Genomic DNA, 22,404 nt, shown 5'->3' with positions numbered 1-22,404 from the left:
AATCTGAGTACTTCAAAAGCAAGCTTAAAAGTCTGCAGCTTAAAGTTGAATCTGTCGATGTGGGATTTAAAGTTGAAAGTTTGATCATTAGATATCTGTACTAATCACTTGATTGTTATATTGGAAAAAGCAGCCAAAGAAGTGACAAAATTGCAACTTTTTTCTTCATATATTATGAATGTGTTGTATTGGTCTGAGTTGGCCACTATGGCAATGGTCCTACTGATTGATTGATCTCCCACATGGCCATGTAAGTAACACTAATGCAGCTTTATAGAAGCTGGGGAAATTCAATTAGGATCAATAATTCTTAGGTTATTAAGATTTTTTATTTTTTATTTTTTATTGTAAAAATGACCAGCTAGTTGCGAAGTCACGGTAGTTTACTTTTTTTGGGGGTCGAAAAGACTCACAGAGACATTTTAGCATTTTTTTTGCCACAGTCGTATGATTCATCAATGTCAGAAATCCAACATAAGGCAAGCTATCTAGAATACTAACCTAGAATTCACCTCAACCACTAGGCCACCTTGTGGTGGTTTAGGTTATTAATATTGATTATGATGTTTAATCCACCTACAGTCGGAAGCAGCTTGACTTTTTGACAGTTTCCTTTTTGTCTGACCACTATATATAATGTGGGTTTACACCTTTACAGCTCCCCAATCTGCGTACTACAATTTGTCTTTGCAGAAAATCTTTTGTAGGAATTGAACTTTTATAGTTTGTGTTACTGGAGGAAGTTGAGGTTCGACATTGTTAGAAGCTCTTTTCTGTATGGAGAGTTAAATGTGTGAAAAACGCATATCGAGTGACTTGAAGTATGTATAACATTTGAATTTCATATGTGAACTTACTCTGATATCTTACTCAGTATAATTACTACCGTTGATTATTGATCCCAAAATTATTTGAATTTCCATTTTAAGTTACATTATGTGTCATTCATGATATTTAAATTTTAAACTCGCAACTTATTTTAACAAAGTAAAATTGAACGCCGCTAGACCGATACGTCCAATGAACAGAAAAGGTCTTGCAATGCCTGATCACTGTGGGGGTTTAAGCGCAGATTTAACCTTTCAATTTTTTGAAGAAACAGTTGCAGACATCAATGTGGAAGATTACGTATGGGAGAGATTTTTCAGTGTGATCATTATTATGTAAATGGTTGGATATGTGTGTTAAAAGGTTAACAACTTGAAAATTAAAAATTTTCACTATTTACATAAAAACACTAGTGTATCATCTGTATTTCCGTCACAATTAAAAATTTTCCTACGTATAGGGGTAAATTTTCAAACCGCCTTAAACTGAACTAATTAGTGTAAAGAAAATATGAAAAAGCAATTTTGGAGCAAGTGCTTCTGGTTGGCTGCTTTTCTAATGAGTCCAAGGACAATATTCTCTCCACGATAACGACCGTGATTATGATATTTAAACTTAAACACTCATCTGAGGATGGATCTGGATCCTTGCCGGATCCCTTTCATGGGGATCCTAGGGATTAACGCACGTGAACCGTTGATAAAAAATCGTACGGCTCTAATTAAATGTTTTTTATATTTTTAAAAATAAAATAACCTCATTTTGCATTTAAAATATAAAAAATAAAAAAATTATGGCCGCACGCTTTTTTATCAATAATCAATGTGTATTGATCCCTAGAATCCCCGAAGGGATCCGGCAAGGATCCAAATCCTCTGAGGATTTACAAGACAATATAAAATGAAGGTCCACGTTGGCAAGCGTGGAGGGGCCCCACGGCTTAGGTGTCCCAGGAAACATCTCCTTGATTCTCAACATCCGATTGGAATATATTAATTTTGTTGTTAATTTATATGAGAAAATGTCAAAGAGGTTCTCTCAAAAATGTCATTTTTTATAAAAAAATTTGTCGGCTCACAGTTTAACATCAGTTCTTAAGCCAAGATTATATAACATTCTCCTGAAAATATGAGGTGACAAAGATTTTACAGATAATCATATTTTCGAGAGAGTCTCCGAACACATCTCTAATTATGTTTAGAAAGGTTGGTGCTATTAGGACCAAATTATTCAATGATATCATTTGTTACCCTCCATTATATATCTCTCCCTTTTGATAAATATTTTATTACTTATCATCTTACTAAAGTCATGAGTGAATTCGAAGAAAGTTTACACATATTTCTTTTACGTTCCTCCCACCACTTTTCATCCAACGTTCTTTGTTTGTCCTCGTGTCTTTTCCATCTTTTCTCCACCAACAAATGAAAACAAATTTTACGAAACGTAACTTGTGAATACCGTGATCTGATTGTCCCAACACAAGTTTTGGACTGTAGACCGAAAGAGTACCATGCTTACGTGGATTTTTTAGTCTTGGCGTGCCAAGTTGGCGCATCATCCAGCTAGATGATCGGTATTTAGGACCATATACGCCGTCCAAATAGCTAGAATAATTGTGTCAAATGAAAATGATCAAAATTCAAAGAGTATACCTAACTTTGTATTCATATAATAAGTTCGTTTAGAAATGATTTTAAAATGAGATGAAACCGCTTTTAGAGAATAATTTTGGGTTCCAAAAATACTTAAAGTGCTTTCTAAAGGAAACATTAGTTATGTACTTATTTCAGGAAGCACTTCATGTTACATCCCAGACCAGCTTTACCGTACCATAATATTGTCCGCTTTGGGCCCGACCACACCCTCACGGTATGAGAACTCACACGAGAATTTCCTAGTGGGTCATCCATCCTGGGAATGACCTCGCACGAACTTGCTTAAGTTCGGAGTTCCAATGGAATCCAAAGTCAATGAGTCCCCAAAAGGCCTTGTGTTATAGGAAGGTGGGCATGTGCATATAAGACACATCAACCCCTCTCCGTTGGTCGATGTGAGATGTTACACTTCAAGTGCATTTATAGAATTCACTTGCCTTTTTTAGTAAAATTAATTCCAAAAATATTTTCACAAAAAATGTTTCCAATCTTTTAAAAACATTTTTAAACGAAGCCATAATAAAGATTTATGAGAAAAATAGCATAAAATTACAAGACAACAATCTCCATCAAAACCGACCAAATAAAAGCATATTATTGCTTTCGATTGCCGCCCCCTTGGATAAGCAAAAGAGACTGCAACTTGGCTGTATTTTTTCAACGAAAATAATCTTTATATACAAGAAAAATAAATGGTATTATTTTTCAATTTGATCACTTCATTCAGAAAGAAATTTGCGGTTCTGCTCATGGCATGCAGCATTGCGTTATACATCTTGATTTAAAATGCTTTGAAATATTTTAATGAAATTAAAGAATTCATAATCTGTCCGGTGCTTGAAGGTCGGCTGAAACAGTAGGAAGTAAGGCTTTCTATGCATATTGTTTAGGTAGTTTTCATTCCATATCTAAAAAGAAAAGGGTGAACCCGTCACTTTAAGAGTTAAAAGAGTGGTTGCATATTATAAATTGTTGTATATTATATTTTATTGTATCAGAATGGTTAGGGCCAGTTTGAGATTATTGTGCTTTTGTAAAAAATTGTTTCTGATGTACATTAAGAATAATCAGTTGTAATATAAAACAGTTGAATATTTGATATACTATACTTTTAAAAATGTTGTGAGTATGAAAAGCAAAGTGAAAGTTTTTGGTAAATTTGAGTGTAAAAGTGATATAAAATGGACATAGTAATGATCGTAGTGGCAACAACATTGGTGGCAGCGCCAATGGTGGTGCTAATAATAGGGTATGGTGGTTTTGGTGCAGAGGTAGCAATGGTGACAGTGGAAAAGGTGGCGACTGGAGTAATGTTAGTGGTGGCGACGATGGTTGTGGTGAAGATGGTAGTAGTGTAACATTGGTGGTTCAGTCGTAGGTGGTGGCAATGACGGAGGCACTAGCAGTGGCAAGAGCAGTGAGTTCAGCCATGATAATCATGATGGCAGCAACAATTATAAAGGTATAGTCATGGCGCCAATAGTGGAGTGTGGCGGTGGTTGTGGTGATTGTGGTTGCGATGACAGTGATGCTGATGGCGGTGGTGACAATTATGCTAATGATAACGACAACGATGGTGATAGTAATAACATTTGTGGTTATAGCGGTGACAATTGTATTAGCAATAGTGATGGTTATGGCGGTTGAAATGTAAAGTTAATGATTGTAGTGGTAGATGCTGACTATTCTTTTTTATTGCTTAAGCTAAAGTGAAGTAGGTTTAACCATAAAAGCCAATATTTTGCCTGTTACCAGAATCCCCCCAAAAAATGAACACCCTAGACATTGTTCAATAAGGTGGTCAAACCACGGTCACTGTCCCCACATATTTGTCCTAGTCCAACTAAACACAAGAAGAACTAATGTCACGTCACAATTCACCAAGCTAATGCCGCCCCAGTGAGCCAGCCCCACTCTATAAGGTTGATCCAGATATAATAAGCCATATTATTCTTTATTCCACTAATATTCTTTTCTCTCACTTCATTACACGATCCGACGGCTACCACTCTCTCCGCGGCTTTGAGCCGACGGTCGGTGATGTCACTTATGTGGATCAGCACCGTCCAGAGAAAAACTAAATGCCGTACCCGCTAAAAGATGAGATCAGGCGCAGAGGTGGGCGCACCGACACCGCCCTCCAAGATGTCCGATTGGCCAGGGGCTCCGTGGGCCCTACTATGTAAGGCGCACATGAATTGGCGACCGCAGGATCCAAAGGACTCGTAGACTCTGACACTGAAGACTGTGCTTACGTGGTACCATGTCAGCCCTGATTTCGGACGGCGTTCCCCATTGGGTGGCTGAGGTGGCTGGCCGCCCATGAAGGACCCCACATCTGACGTCGAGGAAATTCTGGCCACTGATTTTTCCCGTATGATCCATCCAGTTGCAGATCAGCATCCAAAATTCTTTGCTAATTTTCCCAACAAAAAAACACCATCCTATATTCTTAGGAAAACTAAAGAAAAAGGCTTGAAAACTTTGAGTTTTAATGATAAGGACAAAATAAAGGGTAAAGTGAATAGTACCATGATTGATTTTTTAGTGTAAAAATGTGGTTTTTCGTTAAAGTGAACAGTACCAGATGCTTTTCGTTAAAGTTCTCTATATTCTTTGCTGATTTCAAACACAGAAATTAAGACATTCTAAAACAGAGTAAGATTTTCTCACCTTTAAATTACTTTTTTTTTAGTACCTTTCTATTTAAACGATCACGATTAAGTCAAGATAATATATTTTGTTGACTTATTTACAGAAAAAAAAAGTGAGAGAGGAAAGGACTGAAAGGAAGGGAATTCAAAAGAGAGATAATCCTACTCCTAAAAATATAAAATATACTATTATGAGGTTTTTATACAAGAGTAATTTTCGGGTGTGGCTGTAAAGTGAATCAAACTCCACACAATGGTGAAAAAACTTAGTTATGATATGTTTACTTGTAAAAAAAAATGAAAAATTGAACTCGTTTTCAATTATTTTTTCTGCATTCACTAAATTATAAGAAATTGAATTGTTCTAATTTATAAGATTTTACTAAGACATGTAGGAGTGGAAAAGTGTGACACCCGTCTTAAAATATGTAATCAAATACATGAAAAATCAAGAATTATATCAATAAAGAGGGCAGGTTGTTCACACACACTTTTCCTCCTTTTTCTTTACAGCTTCATAATTTTCATATTTCAAGTAAGTAAACATACTATTATTGTGAGTATGCAGGCAACATGATGAATCACACTCAACAACCATTCGCCACTGAAAAACGCTCGTTACTCAATCTTACTCCGCCTTTTGACTATTCCATTTTCTGAAAAAATTAATATTTATAAAGCGATCCATTATGAGAAAAGAATTTCGTATAATTATCAGTATCTCAGTTCGATCATACAACGCTACATATATATTGTACATAACCTGGGATAATGTAAGGGTGTCACATCCGTTTCTCTTGTTTTGGACCTTCCTAGGTAACACAACCAAAAGGCTGAACTGGAAGTCTGAAGCCTGCTAATTTTGGCCCAGGCCCAGGTTGCTCAGAACCAGACAATAAATACACCGTTGATTTAACCTTAAAACGACACCGTTTCATGTGCCGGTGATTGAGCTCTGACAGGCCAGCACCAGTCCCCAGAAAATAATAATTCTCAACAAGGGCACAACCGTAATATCCCAACTCAACCCTAACGCGGGAAAAAGAGCCGTTGCTAACCAAACCTCAAACTTTTGGCGCCAAAATCCATTTCACTCGGTTTGGGGCTGCCCGCAAAATACCGGGCAGCTCTCGCTTGATCAATTTCCACACTGATTAGCCTTCTTTTAACTTTTGCCTATGTTATATACATATATATCTACATATCTACATATATATATACATCTTTATTTTGTCTCTCTAAAAAACTTTCTTTTCCAATCAAACCGTACTATTTCCCTCCTCTCTCTCTCTCTCTCTCTCTCCAGCCGCCTTCAAAATCTTTAGCTTCTTCATAGAAGAAACAAAGACCCTTTTTCTCTCTCAATCTTTCTTCCAATCTTTCTCTCTCCGATTCTTTAAGCTTGTTCTCTTGGTTTGTTCCGATTCCCAGATCAAAACCCATCTTTTTTTCCTCGATTTATTCTGATTCTCGCATCAAAATCCTACCTTTTTTTGCTCTGTTCTTGCTCTGTTCTGGCTGGATTTCGGCGACGAAAAGAGCGATTTCTTCAGAAATTGAGACATGGTTTTTTCGAAGAAGTCCCAGGTGGTGGACGGAGGCATGGAATCCGAAGGCAAGAAGTGGGTAATCGCCGGAATCTCGGTACGAACTTGCTTAAAGCCGGTAAACACAAAATCGGCGAGGGGGAAGGAGACAGACGACGTTGAAGAAGAGGAGGAGTATTCGACAACCCCAACAGCGAAAGAAACAAGAATACCGGAGATTTTGTCATGCCCGCCGGCGCCGAGAAAGAGCCGGCCGCCTTCCAGATGCAACTTCAGTGGCGTGAAGGAGTTCTTCACACCGCCGGATTTGGAAACGGTGTTCAAGCTCCATGTTGAGAAAGCAAACTGAGTTGGATATTTAGGCTGCAAGAGCAAAGAATTAGAGCAGACATTAGGAGTTTTTGTTGTGATTTTTACCTTTATTTATTTGTTTTCACCCTTTTAGTGTTGAATAGTGGACCGCTGGTCTGTCTCTCTAAATCTTGACGCCGCTGGTCAAAGCGGAGGTGCTTGTGTTGTACAAAGATGAAATAATCTTTTATGTAATGGTTTATTTCCAGATTAGCGTTTAGGCCAAGTTTTTACTCCCATAGTGAAGATGAGTTCATATATTTTGACAAGTTTTTTATTTTTTCTAATTTAGTTGATAATTTTGCAGTTTGAGTTGAGACTTATTTTGTTAGTCTTGGAACTTGGAATTAGATGCCTTTGCAAGGGTGCTTGTTTTTCTTTGCAGCACCGCTCTCAGTTAACAGAAACTCTTCTGTTCAAAGGAGATGTTCAACCATGTAATGGATATTTCAGTTTTTGAATTTGTTTGGTACATCGGACTATACTGACTAATTTAAAAAATATATAATTTATTATGTATAATCTAAACGCTTATTCTTGCCGTTGTCGAAGATTATCGGAAAATCTTTAAAAGTCGGAAGATTGGAAAACCTAAAATTTTGAAAATTTTGACTAGCATTTATTCATCAGGTGAAAAACCAAGGTATTATCCATATTTGCTACTATGCAAGTGAAAACATTGAATAAATTGATGGGTTTTAATTACAAGAACTCAAACTTTAGATTTCGAAAAGTTGTACCAAATATTCCAATTTTTCTTCAGGGATATTTTCGTTATGGTCACTGTAGTTCTTGAGATTGCTTAAACATGGCAGCTGGCTGCCTGCCACGGCCAGAACAGTGAGCTTTCTCACTGGTTTACATGCAGAATTTTGTGAAGCTGAAACGAGCGGTGCTGCCAGAGTGCCTCCATCTCTCTCTCTCTCTCTCCACAGAAACAAATGAATGATTGGCATTTGAGCAGAGATATTTAGAGTTAAACTGAGAGATAGCTAGGAAGGTAGCTAAGCCTGTACCTTATACATTGAGGGTTCAAAATTCCTACCATGCACTTGTCAATGTCTAGCTGTCTTTTCAGCTAAATCAGCGTAAGACGTCCGTTTTTATTAAAACAACTGTTTTATGTTCGATAATATGTCAAAAAAAAAAAACAGGCTGAAATGAAAACCCTAGAGTTTGGCCAGTGCATGTAAAAGTAAATCTTTTTCCATGGCGGAGATGCTGCTGCACGGATGCTTGTTTTTCAACCTCACGTACCTTTTTAATTCCACGCTCTGCCTTAATCTTCCAATCACATGTCCCCACCTCACCTGGAAACCCTAGCTAGCTCCTTGAAATGTTTCTTTCACTGTTAAAAGACAAAGCACAATACAATGTAAGGTGATAGATTAAAATCCTATGTGGGGCTGGAAGGCCTTGTTTGGTAGAGCTTCAAGTTAAACACGTTTGCGGCACTTGATGAGTCGACAAAGACAAGTTGTCAATTTGTTGTACTATTTTTGGATAAGATTAAGTCATGTTTATCATGCCCCAAACAAGTAACAACCAAACATCACGGGGTGACATAGTGGTTGGATTGAATTTGAGACCCATATTTCACACGACACGTCTCAGGTTCGATTTTTTATGCTGATGAATCATATGATGGTAGTTAGCAGGAAGAAGTCAAGATGTTTTTGTAAGTTTTATCAGCCTAGAAAAAGTAGATTGTGAAACTACCAGCTGCTATTCTTTGGCAAAAGAATTAAAAAACAGGTAACAACCCATTTGTTTATGGAGTAGGGAGGATATGTTTTGTATGATCAAGGGATTTGTTTAACAAGTGATTATGCAAGATTAAACAAAGGGGTTCTAGGGATTAGGATCCTTTTAGGGTTTTTTTTGTTGCTTTAGAGAAAGTGTACAGCAAAGTTTTAGTAAAAATTAAGGTCCTATTTTTTGGATTAAATAGACATCTTAGTGGTGTGGTTAAACTTGGATACCACATCAAGTTGATTGATTTTTAGGGTTTTCTAATGAGAAGTCAGATTGTTAATTTTTGACTTTCTGCTTTTAATTTTTTTTCTTTTTTGGGTTCTATTTTTTATTGGATTTTACAAAGATGCAATACTTGATTGCATATTCTCAAGAATGTTTCCATATGTATTTGGGACTGGACGTAGCTAAGTTTGTTCAAACAATATGCTCTCACATCAATACACGAGTTCAAATCCCTTTTTTTTTAATTTATATTAGATTAGAATACCGCTTTGTCCCAAAGAAAAAAAAAACCTTGATTAGTGTCTCGTTAGCATTTGTAATCTAAGTCAAAATAGAGTATGTCACTCGTTCAAGAAATACGTCTCTATCCCTAGACTATATCCCTTCTCTCTTTTCCTGCTCATCAGTTGAAAGAGAAAAACGGGGGGATGTATCCGACTACATGAAAGTTTTTCTCCACTTGTTTCAAATTCATAACTTGCTTGTAAATTGTAATTGACAGTCATTGTCTTTTCCTTTGGTATTTTACCACGGCATATAGTACCAAGGCAACACAATCATTTTCAAATGGGGCAATTGGCAAATCTCTGAGAGATAAAAACTGTTCACAAATTTGGAACATAGTTTTCTTGACCAGGCAAGAATCTGGTGAAATGGACTGTGAGGAATCAAAATATATATAAATCGTCTCATTGGAAGAAGACAACATGAATGTTGCTTATCTACAAACTTTCAATTCAACTAATTAAAGTGATTGACCCTTTTTTTGTTCTCCCTCATATCTTACTTAATTAGGGTTTGAAACATCATTAAATTATCTTTCAAGTCTTCCTAGCCAGAATAAACTATTTTTCTTGTCGTTATAGTCAAATTAGTAATGGATTGACTCGTGATCAAGGATATAATTACTTAGTTTGTTGATTTTAAGAGTGTTTCAGATTTATTATAATATCGTTATGAGGTGTTATTAATTCAATTATTGATATATTAGTGATTTGCACTCAGTAGTGGATTCAAGATTCGAACCTAAGGGGTTCCATGGTAAATATAAGTTTTTAGATAAAAACAGAGGTCGAAGCGCACAAAAAAAAAATCAATTTAGTCACAGAGGCATTTGGTTGAACACTTTGTGGGCTTGTTGTTATCAGCCAATCATGTTGCGCACATGTCAACAGATATTGACATATGCTGAAGCAATCTGATGAGTGATATAGAGAACATTTGTCGAGTGATGTCGATGCAACCTGTTGAGACATTACATCAGCACTAGATAGACAGAAAAGAGACCAATATCAAACATTCGGAGGTCCTCGGTATAACTTCACATATATATTTCTTAAACTCTAGGTGATCCTGGGACCATTAGGACTACCTTTGTCCCAATGTCCATTTGTCCTTGTTCGTACTTCAATATAGTTTATGAACAGTAGAGAATAATTGTTCCATGAACCATGCTTCTAGGGTGGTCAAAGTTGGTTTGAGCACTTTAAAATTTGATTAGTAAAGAGCAAATATGTTAATCAAATGCATACTGATAGGAGGCGTACACATGCATGTATGCATTACTGAGACACAAGATCACAAAGATCTTCCTTAACCTAAACAAATACATAACCCATGTGGGCTTCAACGAAAAAACCAAAATATAATGCATGGTAGTTAGTGAAACATAGCACTAATTAAGCATCATAGTAACATATATGCGTATAGTACATTGCCTGCATCTGCGCGAGAGAGACATGCTTATACTAAGTATATGCTCTATCTGATATTTTTGAGAAACAGAGAGAGAGAAGTATTAGATACGGTATTTTCTTACATGCTACTAAAGTATATCTCCTCGTAAGTATAAGACTCACCGCTTGATTTAGTTTTATACTTAAAAAGCAATATACATACGTCTGATGACATCAAAATATACATATAACCAAAATAGTCAGGTTCTTTCTTTGTTAGAGGTGTATATTTTGGTGTGCCTATATCTCTTCTAAGGTGGTGCTATCCATAAGTTATTTTTTACCTCTAACACACTTACGACTGTCGAATTGAACGAATTGAAGAAAATCAAAGAACAATAATTAACAAAGAGTGTGTGGATAATATTAAGGCTAATATTGTAAAAGATAAAACTTAGAAGATATTTTTCTGATATAGTTAGTTTTCATGAGCTGTAAATCAGTTAGATGAGCTGTCATTTTCATAGGTTTATTAGTTGTATATATAACCATCTGTTGTAATCTTATTGACTAAGAAATACAATCATAAATTTTCTATCATGGTATCTCTCGCCATCTGTCTTACGACTCTCTCTCGATCCTTTCCCTAAACACTGCTTTCGCACCGCTTCTTTCTTCCCAATCGTCACCCTAATCGCCTTCTCTTTCTTCTCAATCGCAACTCTAATCGTCTTCCATGGCGGCGTCTCCTTCCTCTGGTCATGACTCGTCTTCTCATGGTGTTTCTCCGTCACCTTCTTCCATTACCATCCAGAATATTGGTTCAATGGTCCCGATTAAGCTCACTACCACCAACTATCTCACCTGGAGTGCACTATTTGCTCCGATCTTCCGGCGCTATAATCTTACTGGCATTGTCGATGGATCTCAGGTGGCTCCGCCGAAGTATCTCTGTGATTCTTCTGGAAATCGCACGTCAATCTTGAATCCTGAGTTTGTTTCTTGGTATGAAAATGATCAGAACATCCTAATCTGGATAAATTCAACTCTTTCTGATTCTTTGATCCCTTATACTGTTGGTGTCAATTCTTCTCGCGAGCTCTGGTCTAAACTTAAATCAAGACTTGCAACGGCGTCGCACTCTCACATTCATGAGCTCCGATCTCGGCTTCGCACCATTACCAAAGGTGAATCCTCCGCCGCCTTATTTCTTCAACGGATTGAAGAAATTGCTGATGCTTTGGCCAGCGCTGGTGCTCCGGTTGATGATTCTGAGTTAATCTCTGTTACACTTCATGGTTTACCTCCTGAATTTGACTCATTTGTGGATGCTGTTCAATTCCGAGTCGGTTCTACAACTCTTGATGAACTCCACGGTCTTTTGTTGAGTAAAGAGATTCAGATCGAAAATCGGAAGAAATTTTCCTCTGCACCGATCCAAGCCTTTAATACTTCTACTGGTATTTTGCCTACACCTACTGAACCTCCTCCCTCTCAGGCTTACATCGCTCAGAGTTTCTCCACTTCTTCTTCAAATCAAGGCCGTGGCTCGCATCTCCGAAGTTCGCAAAATCGTGGAAATTTCAGGGGTAATATTCAGCGCAATCACTACACCAGGCCTAATAATCAGCGGTATTTTCAGAATCGTGGCTTCAGATTCAACAACAACTCAAATTCCTTTAACTCTGGCAAACGACTGACTTGTCAAATTTGCAAGCAATTTGACCATGAAGCTATGGAGTGTTCCCAACGCCTCAATCCTAATTTTGGTGCTCCGTCCCAATCTGTTTTTTGTGCTACTACATCTTCATCTCCCCACACCTGGTTGCTTGATTCTGGAGCTTCTTCTCACATGACAAACTCCTATGCAAAACTGCAAAATCCTGAATCCTACTCTGGTCCTGAACAAGTCTACATTGGCGATGGCAAAGGTTTGCCTATTCTCCATCTTGGCTCTTCTCGTGTCTCTACTAATACTCACTGCTTTGATCTTAAGAATGTTTTACATGTTCCTGCCTTAAAGCAAGATTTGCTTTCTGCCAACAAATTCATTCTTGATAATCAATGCTCAGTTCACCTGTATCCTTTCCACTTTCTTGTGAATGACCTTTCTTCGGAGAAGGTGCTTTTTAAAGGACCTGTACGCGACGGATTCTATCCCTTTTCTACTACAAATTCTTCTGTTGGTGCTCAACATGCTTTTGCAGCAACATCCAAGGCCTCTCAGGATATATGGCATCAAAGATTAGGCCATCCTTCATCTCGAATAATGAATAAGATTGCTTCAACTTCTTGTATTTCTTTTACTGGTAGTTCCCTTCAGTCTATGTGTTCTAGTTGTGCGATGGGAAAATGTTCAAAACTACCATTTTCTTCTGTTTCTTGTTCATCAAGCAAGCCTTTGGAGCTTTTACATACTGATATATGGGGTCCCTCACCAGTTAGTTCTGTTCACGGTTTCCGCTACTATATCATTTTTGTTGATGATTTCTCCAAATATTGCTGGTTCTTTCCACTTAAATACAAATCTGAAGCTTTCACTGTGTTTACTCAATTCAAGTCTATGGTTGAGAATCTGTTGTGTACTAAGATTGTGACTTTGCGATCCGATTCTGGTGGGGAATTTACTAGTACTCAATTCTCCTGTTTCTTGAAAACACATGGCATCATACATCAACTTACCTGTCCTCACACCCCCGAACAGAATGGTTGTGCTGAAAGGAAGCACAGGCACATTGTTGAGACTGCACGCACCCTTCTTGCTGCATCTAAAGTTCCCCATGAATTTTGGATTGATGCTTTTGCTACATCTATATATCTGATTAATCGGCTTCCTACTGCCTCTCAGTGTTCTCCTTGGGAATCTCTATTTCACAAGTCTCCAGATTATCATACACTCAAAATATTTGGCTGCCAGTGCTTTCCCTGGTTAAAACCTTATGTTCACTCGAAACTTGATCCCAAAAGTCAGCCTTGTTTATTTTTGGGGTATAGTTTGCAACATAAAGGATACAAGTGTCTCGATGTTGTGACAAAACGGATTTATATCTCCCGTCATGTGCTCTTTGATGAACTTCATTTTCCTTTTCATCACATTCCTTCCTCTTCCTCTCTGTCTCCACTTCTTAGTACCTGTCCCAATCCCATTCCCACATCTTTAACATTTACCACTCCTATTATCACATCTTTGTCTCCGTCCACTTCTTCTTCTTCTTCAACTCCTAATCCTGGACCTTCTACTTCCCTTCCCTCCTCTCCTTCTCTGCCACCTCAAGTCCCTCCTCCTCCTTCATCTCCGGTTAATAATCACCCTATGCAACTCGCTCTAAGTCTGGGATCTACAAGCCTAAAGCCTACACAGCAACTAAGCATCCCCTTCCCTCTTCTCTATCTCTAGACTATATTCCTAATACCTACTTACAAGCCTCCAAACACCCTCATTGGCGGCAGGCTATGCAGGAAGAGTTCAATGCCTTGCTCAGTACTGGCACTTGGTCTCTTGTTCCATCTCAACCTTCTCAAAACTTGGTCGGTTGCAAATGGGTTTTCCGCATTAAGAGGAACCCCGATGGCACTATTGCTCGGTACAAAGCCCGGCTTGTTGCGAAAGGGTTCCATCAGCAACATGGTCTGGATTATACGGAGACCTTCAGTCCTGTTGCAAAACCTGTCACTATTCGGTTACTTCTTACTTTGGCAGCTCAATTCGATTGGTTTCTAAATCAATTGGATGTTAGCAATGCTTTTCTGCATGGGGACCTCTCTGAATCTGTGTTTATGGTTCAGCCATCAGGCTTTGAAGATCCTACAAAGCCAACTCATGTCTGTAGACTGCACAAGTCCTTGTATGGGCTCAAGCAAGCCCCTCGGGCATGGTATGAGAAACTTTATTCTGCTCTTTCTTCTCTTGGTTTCCATGGTTCACAGAATGATCATTCCCTCTTCGTCAAAAAGGATCCTACATTGGTATTCATTCTTGTTTATGTTGATGATATCCTTGTTACCGGTCCTGATGCTCGAGCTTGTCAAGCTACAATCTCTCAGCTCAGTGCTTTGTTTCCTATCAAGGATTTGGGCCCACTGCACTATTTTCTTGGCCTAGAAATACACCGGTCGTCCTCTGGTATTTTTCTTTCTCAGACAAAATACATTTTGGATCTACTTCAGAAATCCAAAATGGATGGTGCCAAACCTTGTGCAACTCCCCTCAGTTCATCTCCTCTGGATCATGATTCTCCCTTCTTATCTGATCCCACAGAATATCGGTCCCTCGTTGGTGGATTGCAATACCTGACTTGGTCTCGGCCTGACCTGTCCTTTGCAGTCAACTTGGTGTGTCAATTCATGCATCAACCACGGGAATCCCATCTTCAAACTGTCAAGCGGATTCTTCGGTACCTCAAGGGTACTCTTGAACTTGGATTGTGGTTTTCTAAAACTCCCACACCTCTTAGCATCACTGCCTTCTCTGATGCTGATTGGGCCGGCTGCTCCCTGGATCGTCGTTCCACTGGTGGTTTCTGTATCTTCCTTGGTACATCTTTACTTAGCTGGAGTGCTAAGAAACAGCCTACTGTGGCCCGCTCTTCCACTGAAGCTGAGTATCGTTCTCTAGCCAACTCTGCTGCTGAACTCACCTGGATCTGCAAGCTTTTGATTGATGTCGGTCTGACCCTTCCCTCTCCTCCTAAGCTCTGGTGTGACAACATTTCTGCTATGCATCTTGCGAAAAATCCTGTCTTCCATGCTCGGACAAAGCATGTTGAACTTGATTACCACTATATCCGAGAGAAGGTTTTGTCTAAAGCTCTTTCGGTTCACTTCATCTGCACCCAAGATCAGCTTGCTGATATTTGCACAAAGCCTTTGTCTAAAGCTCGGTTTCATCTTCTCCGTCACAAACTTGCTCTGCGACAACCTCCGTTTAGTTTGAAGGGGGATATTAAGGCTAATATTGTAAAAGATAAAACTTAGAAGATATTTTTCTGATATAGTTAGTTTTCATGAGCTGTAAATCAGTTAGATGAGCTGTCATTTTCATAGGTTTATTAGTTGTATATATAACCATCTGTTGTAATCTTATTGACTAAGAAATACAATCATAAATTTTCTATCAGATAACACTACTCATCTTTTAATGTCTCGTAAAGATAGAGATATGCTATTAAAAAGGTATACACCTCGTTGCATCTAAATGATTGTCGTGAGGAAGGCGAACGGTGTTAGAGAGTAGAGATAGGGTTACAGTTGGTGTCGCATTACACTATTAAATTTGAAATGAGAAAGGCAAAAGGTTAGATACATTGGTAAAACTAGGAAGGAATCCAATGAACGGGTAAGAAAGGTGGTAAACGCGTACACGTGGCCCTTCCAAGGAATCCTAAGACTAATCCAAGATTCTAATCCTAATCTGTGGATTAATAAGGTTACTAATTACATAATTAACAAATTATTATTTTTTAATGCAAATTTTTAATTAATTTTATCGAATGTCGTTCCCTCCGGCCCGCTGGCCCTCCCAAGCTGACTTTTGTTTTTCTACGCGGTTTCAGGCCGCCCTTGCCCAACCCCAATGTCCCAGCAGAGAGAGAGAGAGAGAGACCCAACCCGCTTTGCTGCCTGCCCGAACTGCCCGACACTTTTGGCGGGAACTTGCCCTTTGAAACCTCCAACATTTGGATTCATTCGTTTCCCGCTAAAAATTTTGCCCCGCGAAAAGTGAGAGCCGTGTGACGGCTAGATGCTTTATTCTATGTTTTTCTAAGCTGTCACGGTACCGCTGATTTTGCGTTGAAAATTTTAGTCTAGAAGTGGGCCCCCGATGCGCTGGCCCAAAGGGCCTCATTTGGCAGAAAATGGCCCAAAACCAGTCCAGCCATGGTCCAGGAAAAGGTGGTCCGGTATCCCGATTTGGGTGTTCGTGGTTGGTGATAATTTATAGGTTTTCAAAAGAAGATGCCATTTGTTTGATGAGAAGTAAAAGGAATATCAAAAATTCGAGTGGCTGAAGTTGAAGCGGCAATTTTTGAAAGTATCAGAAAGAAAAGCAACAACTGGATGGGAAAGTCAGAGTCCAAAAGATGATTCCTCACTTCTTTCTCTCATTCAAAGCTGTGCAGAGACTTTCATCTCACATGACTCTTAAATGATAAAAGAAAGAATAACTAATCTTCTTTCTTTTTTGATTACCTTCCTCGCGTATGTATAAGACCGAATATATTCAATTTCGAAAAAAGGATTACTAGTCCTTAACTTTTCGAGGAATCCTTCATCAATGATTGTGAATAAATGATTTTTCTCAATCTTTAGGACCTTGGTTCATGTAGGCTACAATTTTGATTTTTGTAAAGGTTTTTTGGACCGAGCATCCCTTGAGGTTAGTGGTTACAGTGGTGTAACCCCAAAAAAAAAAATTTATTTCGTTAAATTATCACTTAAGCGACCATGTGATCAATTTTTAGGGTTTTTTTTTTCTTTTCAATCAACCCCTCTATTTAACAAGGATATGGACAAATGTTTCAGGGAATGACCAAAATGTTTTACGGCAGACAAACTAAAAGACAATATCTATTGATTTTCATTGTTACAAACTAAAGTGATGAATTATACCAATCTCAAAAACCATTTTAGCTAAAAATCCTTGTTTTGTGTACTCTGTTCTTAGGCCATCCACGAAGTTTCTGACCCAAAAGATGAATCTTATCAATTAAGTTGATCAGGTATGCTTATATTTTGTTGTTCCATCAAGAAATTGTTGGTAATGTATTTGGATCATGGTATTATATTGTATTTGATGCATTAAACGTGTTTTGTGAGTTCGATTTATGTTTAATTAGTAATCAACGGACTTGAGCCAATGGGAGAATTTTTTTGGGGGTCAAATAAAGTTGCTATGGACTTTTTAGTGGAAAATCAATCTAGAAACCGCGGCAACGGCGAGCGCTCGCCGATGACTTCCATGGACAGCGGTAAACTAGTGCCCTTTAGTTTTCAAACACCTAAACTTTCGAGGATTTCATGTGGTCACGATGTCATGTGGTAACAGTGGTATTGACTGCTCTCGATTTGTAGCCGTATGATCTATCTTTTGTTTAGAATCATTTATCTTACGAGAGTACCTAATGCTCCGTTGCATTGCATTGCAGAAAAGCTTAAATGTTAAAATGGTTAAGATGTTTTACTTTATCGGTCAATTTAGTTGCTGTGTTTTAATTTGGGCATTTGTATTTTACTATATCGGTCAATTTAGTTCCTGTGTTTCAACTTGCCCAAACTGGTCATTGTGTTTATATCTATTAGCCAATTTAAGCATTCTGTTAAAAGACAGTTAAAATTAACATGTTCTAAATCGCATAGTACTCAAGTGAATTGAACGAAGCGTCATTTTCTAAATATAGGCATCATATCTGTTTAGTGAGTGTACATAAAATTACGTTTTTATCCTCTCACGTGCTTGACACATGTCAATTTTTAGCGGTCCTTTAACAAAATGTCTTGAATTGGCTAACGAATGTAAACACAGAGACCTATTGAACCAAATTGAAAACACATGAACTAAATTTGCCGATAGAAAAAAACACATGACTATTTTGACATTTAAGCCATGCAAAAAAATTGAAAATCATAATTTGAATGTACTTGAATTGAATGGACATTAATGGTGTCGATGAAAGCCTAGATTAAATTTCTAGACTTTTAATTAAAGTGAAATAATGCTTGGCTTTTTATATATAAAAAAATTGTTTAGTTTACCGTACAAACATTGCTATAATTTGAGCTGTTCATTATTTTTATCCTCATTTAATATAATTCACAGAAGATTGTTGAGTTTATCGTACAAATGTTAGTATAATTTGAGCTATTCATTGTTTTCATCGCCATTTAATATTAATTAAAAAAAATCATATTTTACATATTGTTTTTTTTTTTGGAAACTATATTTTACATTGAGAAAAACAAGGGTTATGCTACCCAACAAAAGAATTGTATTAATAAATAAATAAATAAGGAATTTGGACTTGTGTGCTCTCACAGAAAGCAGCCCCATTTTGAAAATAATTAAATAATTTGCTATTTTATTATTATTTTTTGGTCAAATTATTAGTGCTTACATTTGAGTTTTGACCAACTAATTCTTTTCGAAATTGTTTTGGCCGTGTGCTAGGTACATCAAGCGTAATAACACAATTGCTTGGTCGTGTATTAGGCACACTGAAAAATTCTCTCCTTCTGATCTAAAATAAAAGCTTACATTGCAGCTGCGGTAAACTTGATTTGATAGGGAGGTAAATATTATGTCAATTTAATGGTACAATACAAATAGAAGGGTGAACTGAAGGCATTGTTCTAACTTGCACAACCTATGACAGAGACCTGCTTAAACCCACATTAATTTGCATAATCTCAAGAAATCCAAAGAAGATCACGAAAACCGCTTCTCGATCTCGCTTAACAACTGTTATGGCAACACGATTAAGTCTTAATCCTTCGCAAAATGGCAATCGATTACTTATTATTAAGATTAACTAACAAGCACAGGTTACAACTAAGTGAAGTGGTTGAGTGTTTCGAATCAACCAACCAACCAACAAAGAGAATGACTTTTTATCCAGAAATCCAACTAAATAGGAATCCGAAAGTTCAACAAACAACCATCAAAACTAATGGAGAAGGAACCACCTAAGAACCCGAAAACGGAGTTTTACATTTCGTAGGGGAGAGCTCAAAGCTATCCGAAACTGTCATAGCAGGGAGAGATTCTACCGTGTAACCGGAGATATACCCCCTTCTCTCTATCTCACTAATCACGCGTCTTACACCCAAAACGATACCATAAACTAGATAGTTCTGTCTTATGTCCAGCAACAATTCAACATGGTCTAGTGGATCGACCTTGCAGCTGCACGAGCAGCGGTTTAAGAACTGAAACAGATGCTCAGTTATGCGTTTTGAAATGTTCTAAGAACTCCCTATGAACTAGTGACAAGTACTAGCGAAAGAGCGAAATCAGAATGAAACTCAAGCGGAATCATTTGAGTCCAACCAGCAGCATTTGTGTTCTTAAGACAAGTCGAAAATCTTGTGTAACCTGAGCAACCTAGTACTTTCTTAACTACATAACCAATGTGTTCTGCTCCAAAACCTCAGGAAACTCGTATATTTTGTTTCGATCGATTTGCTTCCAACCAAACTCGGTACTTAAATGCATGTGCAGTATGACAATCAAAGCTTAACTGATGCAATAATCTTGATTTATTAATAATTAACATTCATATACATAACTTACAAGTATCATTATTTAGAGAGAGCATAAGCTGCTCTTCTGGAGTTCATTTCCAGACAACAAACCTATTTACAACTTAAAATCGAACGAGTATAGAGAATCGATAAATACCTGTTTCGTTTCCTGGGAAACATTTTATTAACATAAATATACATTTGCAGCTTCGCCGAATCAAGCATCAGCCTCAATGAACTTACGTGAGGCACAAGTCTTTGCTGCATCCGATATCTTGCTTTGCTCAACCTGCACCTCTCTCAGCTGAGGAGAGTTGAGGACCAAATACTCAATCGCCTCGGCTTGAATCCCACGACAGTGCATGATATCAACACTCTCCAAACGCTTACAGCTCTTAAAAATCGAAACCATGGCTGCAGTAGTAAGCCTTCTACAACCTCTCAGCCTCAAATAAACCAAATCATTACACGAAACTAACATCGACATGAACTCTTTATCCACCAGCATTTCGTTATAAGACAAATCCAACTTCCTCAATTTCCTCAAATTCTGTCCTAATGTGGCCAACAACCCCGGCTCTCTTTCAACCACATCACAATTCACCAGTGCCAATTCTTCGAGGCCTGAACTCGCGGCGATAGCAAGAGCTCTGAGGCCTTCACCGCTGACAAGACAGCAACTTTGAAGCTTAATACTCGAAAGGCTTCTGAAATTCATCGCCACAGCCAATAGATGATCGTTATTAAGGTCGAGGGGCAATCGAAAATCTACTTTTCGCAAGTTACAACGACTTTGGCTAAAGAATCTGAGCAGGCCCTCACTGCTGCCACCATCATAAACCAAAAGGGAAGTCAGAGAATCACAATTCTCCGCCACTTTCAGCAGAACACCGTCGATTATTGCCCTACAAGTCCGGAGCTCCAGCTCCTGAACACCCTGCAAACAACTTTCAAATGACGAAAATGACCATCCATCCCCAATCCCTTCACAGCTTTTCAACTGCAATTTCCTCAGCTTTCTGCAGCTCCTCCATAGCCAGCCAAAACCCCAATCGCCGGCTCCAATTCCAGATAAACAGAGACTATCCAAACCCAATTCTGCAGCAGAATCCTCCTCTGCAGAAAACCCATATTCCCAATTGGGGTCAACGGCATGATCAGCGCCGTCCCCGGAGCAAACCGTGACTGACAGTTCCTTCAAAGATGGAAACTTGAGGACCCACATGAGGAACAGAGGCCTGGAGAGATTGATATACAGAGAGGTGAGCTGGGTACATGATGAGGCGAGAGAAGCGAGGGAGGAAGGAGAGACAGGGCCGGCCAAGAACCTGAGGCTGAGAAGCTGGGGGCAGAAGGAGGAGACTAGGAAGAGGAGGTGGTCCGCGAAAGCGGTGGTTTTTGCGGTGGCGGAGGTGGTGGGGTCGGGAGGTAAGAGGAGAGAGAGGGAAGAAAGAAAAGGGTAGTGAGAGAGGAGGGAGGAGAGAGAAGGGAGGGTGGAAGGATGAGTGGTGAGGCGGAGAGAGAGGGTAGTTGTGGAGGTGCGGTAGATGCGGAGCCACCGCTTGGAGACCAGAGAAACGGAGGAGGAGGTTGATGGTGGCAGCCTTTGGAAGATTTCTTGGACAAGTTCATCACATAGCAACTTGTCCATTTCTCTCTTCTGAGGCTCAAATTTTCATAATCTTCATCTTCTACATATTTTCTTCTATAAAACTTTGGAGTCACCACCTACCAAAATGGAAACGAGTATCTTACTAGGAGAGCAACTTCTCAGTAACAGCAACTCGTGCCAATAAAATAAAACAATTATATATAATAAAATTAACACAAAACATCACCATAATACATAAATTATATATTATTGACACATAACGTTATAAATTATAATAGTTGTCCAAGTCTAAAGGCTTTTTAGCAAGAATTTGAATTTTTTTCGCACTTTAGTGTCGAGAGCTTAAGACCAAAAAATTATGGGTCTTTGACTTGTGAAAGAGAGAGAACGAGATAGGTCAGCAAAGTGAGTTAATAGAAACTATCAAATTCAATTTGAATAGTTCGAATTACCTGATTGTTATACAACCGAGATTCAGAGAGGAACTCTCTCGTATTAGCAACATTGACTATTTGGTTATTTCATTTGCTTTGCTGGTGCTTTGTATTCCTTTGGTTTTGCTTACTAAAGATTAGGGAGTTTGCTTTAAGCGCGGTTCCAAGTTTCGAGTGCGTACAGACGCATACAAACATTCTCAAGAGATTACGTGATTCACACGCGCTGCAAGGCGTGTGAAGTGGGGCTTAAAACAGTAACCAATGAAATGAAAGATTCACACGTCATACAACGGCAGCCGCTCGTTTGGCCGTCACCATTTTGTACTTTTTAAAGATTTACAATCATGATTATCAAGTAGGCCGTCCCAAACAAATTCAGTCACCGGAAAGGAAAGTGTACAAAACAAAAATATGATCAAGTCCG

The 22,404-nt window shown here is 38.4% G+C and overlaps 2 protein-coding genes across 2 annotated transcripts; one reads left to right on the top strand and one right to left on the bottom strand.

The window, feature by feature from the left end:
- Nucleotides 1-6,373: 6,373 nt before the first annotated feature.
- On the top strand, nt 6,374-7,298 carry LOC103404279 (cyclin-dependent protein kinase inhibitor SMR6). Its single transcript, XM_008343173.4, has one exon. It carries the CDS (start codon nt 6,704-6,706, stop codon nt 7,034-7,036), a length of 333 nt encoding a protein of 110 aa, XP_008341395.1. The 5' UTR covers nt 6,374-6,703; the 3' UTR covers nt 7,037-7,298.
- Nucleotides 7,299-19,928: 12,630 nt separating this feature from the next.
- Nucleotides 19,929-22,042, bottom strand: LOC103416962 (F-box/LRR-repeat protein 4). Its single transcript, XM_070817439.1, has 2 exons — nt 21,996-22,042; nt 19,929-21,659 (listed from the first exon to the last, which is right to left on the bottom strand). Exon 2 carries the CDS (start codon nt 21,580-21,582, stop codon nt 20,149-20,151), a length of 1,434 nt encoding a protein of 477 aa, XP_070673540.1. The 5' UTR covers nt 21,583-21,659; nt 21,996-22,042; the 3' UTR covers nt 19,929-20,148.
- Between the last annotated feature and the right edge of the window lie 362 nt (nt 22,043-22,404).

Source organism: Malus domestica, chromosome 17 (assembly GCF_042453785.1).
Source record: "Malus domestica chromosome 17, GDT2T_hap1".
Taxonomy (NCBI): domain Eukaryota; kingdom Viridiplantae; phylum Streptophyta; class Magnoliopsida; order Rosales; family Rosaceae; genus Malus; species Malus domestica.
The sequence above is the reverse complement of the archived record's forward strand: the minus strand, read 5'-3'. Positions and strand labels throughout refer to the sequence as shown.